The 11,838-nt window shown below is 36.4% G+C and overlaps 1 protein-coding gene across 2 annotated transcripts in view; it reads left to right on the forward strand.

Annotated features, from left to right (window-relative positions):
• The window catches only part of HGF (hepatocyte growth factor), a 57,351-nt gene extending 45,792 nt beyond the window's left edge, over positions 1 to 11,559 (forward strand). For both annotated transcript variants that reach the window (XM_026794807.2, XM_026794809.2), the window contains exons 14-18: positions 1,829 to 1,903; positions 2,495 to 2,641; positions 3,325 to 3,431; positions 5,304 to 5,449; positions 7,542 to 11,559. In XM_026794807.2, coding sequence (XP_026650608.2) covers positions 1,829 to 1,903; positions 2,495 to 2,641; positions 3,325 to 3,431; positions 5,304 to 5,449; positions 7,542 to 7,712 — 646 coding nt within the window. In that variant the 3' untranslated portion in view covers positions 7,713 to 11,559. The remainder of the gene's footprint in view (positions 1 to 1,828; positions 1,904 to 2,494; positions 2,642 to 3,324; positions 3,432 to 5,303; positions 5,450 to 7,541) is intronic.
• Positions 11,560 to 11,838: the final 279 nt, after the last annotated feature.

Raw genomic sequence — 11,838 nt, forward strand, 5'->3', positions numbered from 1 at the left:
ATTCTCTACATCTCTTCATAGCTAGAGAAGTTCATGGAGGGGGGTGGGATCTTCGCATCCCTGTAACCTTGGCATTGTATGAGATCCATCAGATCGAAACCTTTCTAGGAGTGCATGGGATGGTTCAGAAAGACATTCCTAGTGGAAGATCACTATATTCCTTGACCAGATAACCAGATAGGTGGGCTAAATCTTTCCCTGGAAAAGTTAATCTTTGCATGGTTTGAAAAGTAGCCTTGATATTTGATGAACTTTTGGGCAGGTAAGGTGAATCACATCTGGGTGTCTAAAATTGAAATAGCTATTGTTAGGGTAGTTGAACCTGGATTTTCTGCTATGCAATAAAATTCCATGAAACATGAGTGCTTAAATGATTGCAGATCCTTTTATGAATAAGGGATTCCTGGAATACTCCAGCAGCAAAATCTATCTTGAAGTATTACATGTGGGCATAAAAATGTAGTTATATTTTGTATTGTTACCAAGGAAGCAAATAGAATATTGTCTGAAACAAAATCTTAATGACATCTGATCTTTCTGCAAGAAAGCCTAACTGTATGCTCCAAAATGGAATTGCTGTGACTGAATGATGAAGGCCCAGGGAAACTTAGAAGTAATTCATATTTGGTAAACAAAGCCCATCTCTAAATCTTAAATTGATCCATGAAATTTTTGTGTTTATCCAATTCAGATTCTGTAATCAAATGTATTTAAATGGATTTCATCTGCTTCACGGAACCAGCTCTAAATTTGCCCCATATTTAAGTGAAGAATTAAGCTTTCTATGTGTACTAACGAATCTTCTAACGCAGATGATGAAAGTCGGTATTAAACAATAATAATGCAAACTTAATGTGGAAGAAGATATCTATACTCCTGATTGGGATATTTTTATAATAGAATAAGCTAGAACATACATTTTAGAAGACTCCAGCCTTTTGGACCAGATATTTTGCTCCTCAACCAAAATATGATTAAAAAAAAAGTCAAAGCTCTGTGTTATCCTGCTGTCTGTGAACTCCATATATAGTCTGGTATCCATCCAGTAGTTCTTTGCAAAGCTTTGAACATTTGTGTGATTTGAATTTATAAATTGTGAGATTTTAAGCTTTTCCCAAATTGCTGACAATTCTGATTCACTTTCCAAAGAGCTACAGAAAATAAATGTGATTTTGGAGGCACAGAGAAGGGAACTAATTAATCTACATTCCACAGTAATTTTTTTTTTACTGTCATGCTTAATTGCTTTAATTTTACTTGATATATTATGCTTCAGGTTTTCTATAATCAGATGTAGGATGTCATACACTGCAGATTGTTTCCAACTGAAGTATGTGGGGACACAAATCTCCTAGGGCTTGTAATCAAATAGGAACTCTGCACCTTGAGGTCAATGCTTTGAATAATACTTACATGAATAATGACCAAAAGTTGTTTACATCTGGTGGCAGTCTGGGGACTTGCTTGAAAGTTTCAGTCCAGTTCTTGTTACAAAGAATTGCTCCCCCTTTTTTATTTTTTTAATTTTAAATTAGGTGTCTTATTACAAATTCAGCTTTGAAACCACTAAATGGACTGAGCAACTGCATTTGTCTTTCTTTCTGGTTTTTTGCACATTGGAGTAAAGCTCTGCAAAGTCATGTTACTGTAAGTGTTGAAACTTTGGAGCAAAGGGACAGAGACAAGTTTTTGAATGCTATCAGTCTGTCACTTTTCACCAGCAAATGTGTGGGAACAAAACATTCTTTTAACTTTTTGATTATGTAGAAACTAATATTAGTGGGATTTATTTTTGTTTAATCTTTTTCCTTTTCTTTTTTTCCTCCAGGAATAAGCATATCTGTGGTGGTACTTTGATAAAAGAAGAGTGGGTTCTTACAGCAAGGCAGTGTTTCCCTTCTCGGTACAGTAGTCTGGAACTTTGCAATATTAAAATCCATCTATTTTCGGGAACTTATCAGCACGATGCTTCTTCAACTTGAATGCAGCAGTTTTTCCTCCTGTTTGGCTTTAACACTGCTTTTCTGATATAAAAGGCCTGTGGGACCTTGCTGTTTTTTGTTATTATTGCTGTAAATCTAAATAGTCCTGGCTATTTTACGTAGAAGCATAAATAGATTTTCCAAGTGTCATGGTTAGACAATTGCCTTTTTATGAGGATAATCTCATGCTTCTGCTTAACTGGACAAAATAAAATAGAAAACTTGGGTAAATCTAAAAAAGTTCAAAGGTTCATACTGTCCAAGGATTTAAATGTTTGGATACTGTTATGAAAAAAAAAAATTTAGTAACAGTTAAAGATAAAATTATGTAATGGCTTCAGGCCAAAACCTTACATCCAAGCATGTTGATTTTGGAATAGCAGTTGGCAGCATGAAGCCATTTCTGCTAAGGAGCATTAGTTAAGATCTTCCAGCATAATCATATTAAGCAGAGTTTTTCTGTTATTTTATTATACAGTCAGCAAAATCATAACCAACTTTGCCTCATTTAGGTACAAAGATTTGAAAGACTACAAAGCCTGGCTTGGAGTCCATAATATCAAAGGAAAGGGAGAGGAGAAGCGCAAACAAGTGCGGAACATCTCCCAGTTGGTATATGGCCCTGCAGGGTCAGATTTGGTCTTACTGAAACTCAGCAGGTTAGTAGCTGTTAGTGTGAATTTTCATCTTTTCACTTTCATCTGCTGGGTGAGATTCTTCCTAAATGAGATTTGCAAGTTCACTGCTCTACGATCTCCAGTACTACAGTTGCTGTCTCCATGGGATGAGCTTCCAACTGAAAGAAATTTTATTCGATACATGCAGAAATGCAGGTACATCAATGTTGCTCAGAAAACAGATGTCACTCCTGTGAAATCGCTCCTACATTATTCTTCCTGTTAACCTTGTTTAGGTTTGTTGGGAGATTTCAAGAAAACCCACTAAGTGCCCACATGGACTAGGATATGGTTTTAATTTATAGAATAAGCACCAGATTCTAGCTGAGATCTTCGTGTATATACAAGCTTTCAAAATTTCTCCATATGAATAAACCTATATATCCAAATGAAATGCCATCTCTGCTTACTTTTAAGATTAAAACCCAAGTTAAATAGCATAAAAGTGGTGACAGCATTTCAAGAATTTTTTGACAGTGGGCAGCCGTAGTACAAAAAATAGGTAGAAGAATCCATCAGATTCTTCAGAAACAGAAAATGAAAGGAAAAGAATTGGCACAGTTTTAAATTGCTGTGGTCTATAATAGACTTAATGTAATTTTAAAAACACAGTTCAGAAGGTTAAATAAAATCCATTGTATCTATTTACTTTTTCTTCATTTCAGACCTGCTATATTGACAAATTTTGTAGAAATAATCCGCTTGCCCATTTCTGGATGTACCATTCCAGAGAAGACCAGCTGCAGTGTTTATGGATGGGGATACACTGGATGTAAGAAACTATTTTTAAAAACTAAATGAATACGTTGACAACTTACTTCCTCTTGTCATTATAGGTGAGGCTGCGGGTATGGCCTGATGCCACGGTTGTCCAACACTTCTTGTTAAAAAATGGAGTTGTTTTTTTTTTCTAATTTTGTAAATCTCTGAGCATTTTATCCAACCTAATTTAACATGAAACATTTTCCACTAGTCTCTCCTTATTTGTTGTTATTTCAGGGACAGGCAAAATAATACAAACATTTCGAGGAGTGAATTAGAGAAAAATACCAATCTACATGTTAAAGAAAAAATAGTAAAATTTCTCTGCAGAAACAGTTAGTTAACAGGGTTTTTTGACAAATCTTTGCTCGTCTACTTGAGTAGTCTCTTTCTGTAATCCAAAGCAGGGCCATGTGGAAAAACTAATACAGAAACATGTAATCAAAGACTTTATTAATATAACAATCACAGCGAACTAGGCATGCACAGGCAACCCTAAGTCTGGCATTTCCTAACTTTTGAGTACTTGACTTTGCAACCTTTCTAATGTTTATTAAACACAGTTTTGTGTGAAGAAAATACAAATATGTGGGAGAACAGACATTTATTTAGTCTAGTAAATGCTATATCTGGCTAATTATGTGTTGATAAAAAGTTAATAGCTGCCAGTTGACAATAATTACTCCAATATTTACTGTGCTCAAATGTTTTTTTGCCACAGACCCTGAGTAAGCAGCAGCAATACACTCACACTGTCCTGGAAGCAGAGCAGAAGCTAGGCTGGAATTCTGAGGCTGTCTTCCTCGTAGCCACCACTCTGCCATTTCTTTGTGGGTGGCAATTAATCTGTACCAGCCCTCTCCCAAATGACTGCCTTTGATGTTCCCAGCATGTCCATATTAGCCATCCTCTGGGGGCATCGGCTGTCTGGGGGACAGGGACATCAGGCTGGAGCACAGCACAGCATCACAGGAAAGCTTAGCTTACGAGAACTGATAAGGAATTTGCAATGTTGTGGAGTTATGTAATACAGTAAATACATAACATCTGTCATCCAAGGACTTTGTACTATATTTTTTGCACTACTTTATATAATCCTCACAGAATCCCGGTCAGGAAGAAGTGTTACATCCATTTTTTATAAGAAAACAGGATTATAAGTCAGTGGAGGGCAAGCTTGGCATTTTCTTTTGATGGCTGTGCAGAGAACGGGCAGGTCCAGGCCCTTTATTTATCTTTGCAGCTTGTACAGGCTTGTCTTTCGACATGTAGAACAAGAGTAAGCTCCACAGGGCTCCTGCTTCCTGACCTTCACACTGATGAATGGAGATTGCACAAGTCTGTGGCTCTGCCCTTGCAGGCACAAAGTCATTCAGGGTAGCTGAGCCAGCACAGATTGAGAAAAACTCCACTCTGCTGCAGTATTTTTCAAGTCACACATCCTTCCCTAGGCCATGGCAGGCACTGTTACACATTAACTCATGTTTAAGGCAGGGAGCAGAATCCTCCCTCCACTGATGGGAGTGATAACATTTTTAGGCTCTTTTTCTGATTTCTTTGATGACTGGGCAATCTGGTGGTGAGCTGTAGAGTAAGCCCAGTTACAAAGCCCTTTATTCTAGTACTAAAAAACTTATCTAGATATTCTCAGAGAACTAAAAAGACATGAAAACCAAACAAATGTCTGGTAAATCCCATTTTCAGAAAATATAAGAAATCCAAAATACAAAAGCAGGATAACAGTGGGGATAGACAAAAACGTGAGTTTTGGAGAGAAAGTACAATAACTGAAATTACATGAATAAGTTTATGTGGACTGTAACTTGAAACACTTTCTTTCCCCTAAAATAAAATAAAAATTTTATTTTCTTTTCAATTGTAGTAGTTAACTATGATGGCCTTCTCCAAGTAGCAAACCTGTTTATTTTGGGAAATGAGAAATGCAACCAATATCTCAAAGGAAAGATTACTGTGAATGAGTCTGAAATATGTGCTGTGGCTGAAACCATAGGTGCTGGGCCTTGTGAGGTAAATATTACATTTCCTAATACATTTTTAGGACTCTGGCTATTTCTTTCCCAAAAAAATAAATTACTGGAGGTATTTTAAAATTATTTTCATTGCACTAAACTTTTGCATTGGAAAATTATTTGTGTTACAAGTCTTCTGTTTTATGTCAGTGTAGAAATTACTTTTATTTTACTGTGCTACCACACCACTGAAAGATTTCCAGGAATCTTATATATACTCATATACTAAGACACTTCACTAGACTGAGGCAAACTTGTGTTCTGTATACTAAGGACAAAGGTGGGCTCTGTGGTAGCAATAGCTGTGTGTTTTGACTGAGTAGAAATCAAAGGCTGGAACAAATTTACATCCTTATTTAGATGAGGCATTGCATGCAAAATACATAACAGTCAGTACTCAACAGAGGTAATAAAGTTATGAGGAAGGAGAAAGATTCAAAAATGTGCTGAGGTTTTTATGAGTCAGAAGTCTGGAGCATTTTGTTCTCCTGAGCCTGGGCAGCATATTGATGAGGACAGGAGAACCACTTCAGTGATCAAGTGGTTTGGTACAGTTGTTTTGCTTAGCACTACTTGTGATGATGGAGAAAAGACATCTGAGGAGAAAAGCTGTAAATAATTTATTACAGGAAGATATAATATTTTTTTTGATGGAAAATCTGACTGCGGATATCTAGAAGGAGAGAAGTCATGAAAATTATTAAGTATTTATTATCTGAAATAGGATTGTTGATTTCCTAATACCAATGTTAACTGTAATAAAATTTTCCCTACCCAAGGGTACTACCAAACCATGGGGAAAAGAGGTCATCTTCATAAAGCTGAGGCCTCTTCCATTTGTTATTAATAATCTATGGGATCATTTTTTGTTCCAAAGTATTTCTTCAAAATAAAATGTTTAATTGTAAATGAGGTCTTAGACTTGTCAAGACTTATAAATGAAACATCTGCATGGGAGTCTGCTGGGGATCCTGCACTTTGTTTTCCCCTGCAAGAAGAAATGGAATGAATTAATATTAGCAATCAGTCTTAATCACTGAGCAGTTTCCTGCTCCTTAAGTTCTCCTTTGAAGCTACTTCCCTCAGCAGAGAACAGGCAGAGGAACAAAATCAGATTGGCAGGTGAAACTCCACTCCTGAAAGTGTTTTATGAGCAGCTCTGATGGCTCTGACATAGTTCATTGTTCATGTGGGAACTAGTCTGCCGTCAGTCAGAAAAAATCCCAAACCAAATAAAGGTCAAGCATTGTTGTTTCTCTGGTGATCCAGAGAGAATGCAATGCTAATTGTCAGATTTCCTTTTTTTAAAACAATAACTCACTGTCTGATATGAGAATTTGCTGTCTAGTTTTGCAGCAAGTTTGCAGGGTCCAGTCTACCTTTAGCCTTGGTAGAAACTGCAGCATCTGTGTTCAAGTCCCAGATCTATATGATTGTATCTGACTCTGATCTCAGTGGGTCACACTCCAAATTTTCATGGAATGCATAAACTACTGTATAGGTGTCTCATTCATTCAAAATAACAAAAAAAAAAATTTAGCAAGTTATGTCTCAAAATAGTGCTTTAAAAAGTATTACCTTTTTATTACGCTCGTTATTCCTTCTGCCTATTAGTACATACAGATTCTCATCCTAGGGCCTTGCAAGATGATTGAAAGAAATATACTAACCTGACTTTGTCAATATGTTTGATGCAAAGCCTGTCATCATAACAAAGATGTTTATCTGTCAACTCACATTCAGCTCATCTGGTTTATATTCACATAAAAAATATTAGGCTTGCAGGTAGCTGAAAGAGGTGACTAAAATCTGGTGGTCTGAAGTCATTAAAATGACATGTAAAGATGGATCACAGAGCTTACTTTGCACAGAAGGAACAAAAGGTCAGAGGCCAACTCTGACATTGTTTGTCATAAGTTCTGGTTATGAAAAAAAAAGATATTGGAACTTGGTTTATGTCCTATGGCAAGAACACTATTGCTTAGTGCATCTTGCCATCCCCAAAAGAAACCATTCAGTAGCAGACAGGTGGGAGCTGTGTCTTGGAGCATTTTGAGAAGTGACACTCATGCTGTTTATTTTTTTCCCAGCGAGATTATGGTGGTCCTTTGGTTTGTGAGCAAAACAGGCTGAAGATTGTGATTGGTGTCATTGTTCCTGGCCGTGGATGCGCCATTCGAAATCGTCCTGGGATTTTTGTTCGGGTCTCATATTATTCCCGGTGGATTCACAAGATTATGATGACCTACAGAAAACCCTGAAAAAGTCAACAACTCCCACTGAAAGATTCTGGACAGCCTGTAATTAATGTGTAATGTAAAGAACGACAATTTTTTAAGTACTTGATAGTCAAGTTTGTTGAGCTTCTTTTAATATTTATGGGTGTTTTTGGTGTTTTTGTCTATCAGTGTTGTTTTATAAATGTTGGAGTGACTTACAGTATATGCAAGTATGGTGACATATCTCCTGAAGATACTTGAATGGATAAACAATTTTGCAAAGACATTACTGGATGATAAATGGTTTTGTAGAAATAGATCATATGACCTCCTTGATGCTGCTCTTCAGATTATCTTAGGAGAAACAAGTTATAGTTCTACTTAACACATCTTATTCTTTCTATGAGCCATATATTTCTCTTCATATATAACAAAAGCCCTACTGAGAAATATATGCGTCTGTCAGGACAGCATTTATGATCATATTTCTCTTTCCCCCTTATAAGAGGTCAAAGATTTCAGTACTTTATAAAAAAATAATATCTTTAGTAAGAAATCTTTTCATTATTGATGGACTTTGACAAACCTGCCATAAGCAGAGTTCTCGTAGAAGTCACTACCACTTTCTTTTACACAATGCTTACAGACTCTAGTTCTGCACTTGGTTCCTTCACTGTATATATGGTCCTCTAACAGATATCTCAAACCCCATTTTGGTTAGCAAACTCTTGATCATTTCTTTACAATCTGACTGAGAAATAACTGTGGATTTGCAATGCTAAAGACAACATCTCATACAGTTTGAAAAAGTAATCCTGAGTAGCTATTGGAAGACTTTGGGCATTGAAAGAAATTTAAATCAAATATGCCCAAATCTTTCTAAACAGACAAGTATTTAAAGTTTGGTTGGTTCTAGTTACTTCATGGAACTCTGCATTTACAGCAAGAAAAAGAACAGTTGAATCTAGCACCTGGCTGAGAGACTTAAGACTGGAAAAAGTAAGTTATACTTTAATAGTTTTTCAGACCCATGAGAACTTTAATAAAACCTTAACTAGATTTGGAAAAAAGTCTATCTTTTGTACAATTCACTTCAATATAATAAAACAATTGCAGAGATTGATATGATCTTGTATTTAATATGGACAACATCACCAATAGTTTAGTTGCTTGTTTCCTGTCTATGTATGGGACAATCATTTTCCTTTTTGCTGATAGGGAAAGGGAACACAAAATCATCATCTATGAAAAGTGGTTGTTCTTCTGTAGGCATTTAGTTTTATGTCTGGAAATTTTGTACAAATATGTTGGTATAGGTGGCACTGATTACCCTTTAATTTCTGGAAAATTGATATGACATATATCCAATGTTATTTTTACTACTGTACATGTAATGGCATAAATAACAGCACTGTTTCTTCACTTGTGACTGTGTAAATTGTAAATGTTTCCAGTAGTGTTTGGTCTGTGTATCATATGTAACTGCAGAGCCACGAGTCTGACCCCGTGGTGTGGATATACAAAAGGACATTTCATGCAGAAGATGCAGGGTTGAATTCTGCTCTGTCAGAAAGCAACCACTTCAGGGGAGATGTCATGGGAGAGAGGCCTCGTCTTGGCTCACCAGATTTTCTTCAGCAGTGCACTTTGACTTCAGTGGGACTCCGTATGCTTACATCTGGTGAGATGGGATGAATTTCAGCCCGTGCTTAAGAGGCTTGGCTCGCTGAGATTTGTGTCACATATCCAATGGATTCTACTGGCACATAGGACGAAGTGTTTCAGCAAGCAGAGCTTCTGAAGTTCCTCCTGATGTAAATAATCTCTTTAGACAAGATGTGACTTCTCTGTACAGCACATTCAAGGTTGTGGATGCTATGCAGACAGTCTGTCTCAATCTATTCTGGCCACCTCTGAAGGCTTCATGCTCCCTTTAGCCTCTCTTACTTACCAGGCCTAAAGAGGGCAGGACTTAGCCTGTTGTATTTACACTTAATTATTGTCATGTAGCTGAAGAGTGTATTCGTACTAAGTATATACTGACCACATCTTATTGAAAAGATTACATTTTTAAGAAAGACTTTTAAAAAACTCCAAGTGAGTTTTGTTCTCAGCCACAAGTAGAATGTGGATCAAATATACAATTCCATGTTCACTCTTTGTATTTGAAGAACTGTCATGTGCTCACTGTATTATATTTGCAGGCATTTTGTTATGTCTATCTAAAAAATTTGAATCCTAAAATATTTTAGTTATAAGCTTCTGCTGTGCAGAAGACTGTGATTTTTATATATATATATATATATCTCACACACACACACATATATATATGATAAAAAATACTGTTTTTTCTTAGACAATGTGTAAGGATTTTTACCTGTTTGTTCTGGGCAGTGCCTCAGTAAAATTAATTGCGCAGAGTTGATGCTCCAGAACTTAACAAGTTTGTATGCACTTGCTTGCCAGGTACTTTTGCTCCCCCAATCTCAGAATGGAGGGCACCTGAGATCCTGAAGAGCAAGGGAAGAGAAGAATAATGATATGTGGTAATGAATCTGTACTTCATTTATTCCTGTGAATATTTCTTGTTGGTACCAATGGTACCGTACCAGGCAACTGTTATAACTACAGGACTCTCTTAAGAAAAGACACTCTATAGATATTTTTTCACTGTTCTAATATTTTTTTCTCTCTGTTATAACAAGGGAACCTGATCTAGTGCCCATCTAAATGCTGAAAAGCCCCTGATTAACTTCAGTAGTATCTGAACTTTACTTCATAGATGCGATTTTAATCAGATTAGAATAAAGGGTACAGAACTTAAATTCTTGTTAAGGACATTCTTAAACTCCATTTAATTTCATTCTCATTCTCTTTGCTGTAACTAATCCTTGATCTCTGAAAGGTGTAATTTTCGGATATAAAATTATGGAATGAAAACCTAAGAGGTGATTTTGTGCAACTGAAGTTAGTTTAACTTAATTACTATTTTCTTTGGGCATTAGAACTGGCTAACGCTTCTTCATTTTATTAAAGAAAACATTTTTCCCTTAAAAACATTTTCCCCCTATCTCTTTTTCTCTCATAAACCTCATGACCCTCAGAAAAATGTAGCTCTCATTGGGAATGTACTGGTCTAGATTTTTGCTGCTACTGCTGAAATCTTCTTCTCTCATTTAAGATTAAAATTCTCTGAGGCATTCTGCAATCCCTTCGTGCAGGCAATGCCAATGTACTTGACAGAGCTACTCACTTGAGTTAGAGCTTTTCAGATGAGGGTCCAAATGTATTTCTGGGGGTCAAAAACTACTCAGGCAAAATGTCCCTTGAATTCAGTGAATGAGATTGTCAAAAGAGCAGGGCCTAAGAGTTGTTCAGTGCTTTTCCACATGGATCCTTGTACACATTCTCAGCTCCAAGGCAACCTCAGCAGGAGTTGAGGGTTTGTCATCATCCTTCTGTAAAGCTGGTTGTAAACCAGTTGACCCCCATGGAGACTGTAGGAAGCTTATTAGGTTGGTCATTTAGCTTTGTCTCCTAACCAATTATTTTTTTCCTCCCTCATGTGCACTGGTATATTACTGTTTTTGAATGTTGGGGCTGCTGGCAGGAACTGACATGGCTTTTCACCCTAAAGTTTCCTGGTGTTCCTTTTTAAACATACCCTTGGGCATTTATGTATGGTGTTTTCTTGCATGGGATCTAACATCAGGGAGCTGCTTGTAGAGTTCAGTGTATGATAAAAGAATTTTTTTTTTATTTAAGAGGAAAAATAATGCTCCCATTAAGTACAACTTGATGAATGCCTAATGAAAAGGGAACACTCTGGTTATAACTTGTAATACAAATCTTCTGTAATTAACAAGTTCATTAGTTAATAAAGTTGGTATTTTTGTAACCTTGTTTACTCTTATTATTCTTAATAAAGTATTTTATAAAAAACAACAAAACTTAATTAGCATTACATTTCTTATTGAAAGAACAAGGCCACAACCCCCCTGCAAGTTTCCCACTTCCAATTCCAGTGAGGGAATTTAATGTGCAAAGTAAGGAGGACTGGTGCAGTGAAGATCCTCTTGTGTCCAATTGCAGAATTGAAAATAAAATTAAAGAAAGAGCCAAATACATGGTGATCTTGTTGAGAGTTCCCAAGACCTTTCTGAATTAT

The sequence above is a fragment of the Zonotrichia albicollis genome, chromosome 4 (assembly GCF_047830755.1).
Source record: "Zonotrichia albicollis isolate bZonAlb1 chromosome 4, bZonAlb1.hap1, whole genome shotgun sequence".
Lineage (NCBI taxonomy): Eukaryota > Metazoa > Chordata > Aves > Passeriformes > Passerellidae > Zonotrichia > Zonotrichia albicollis.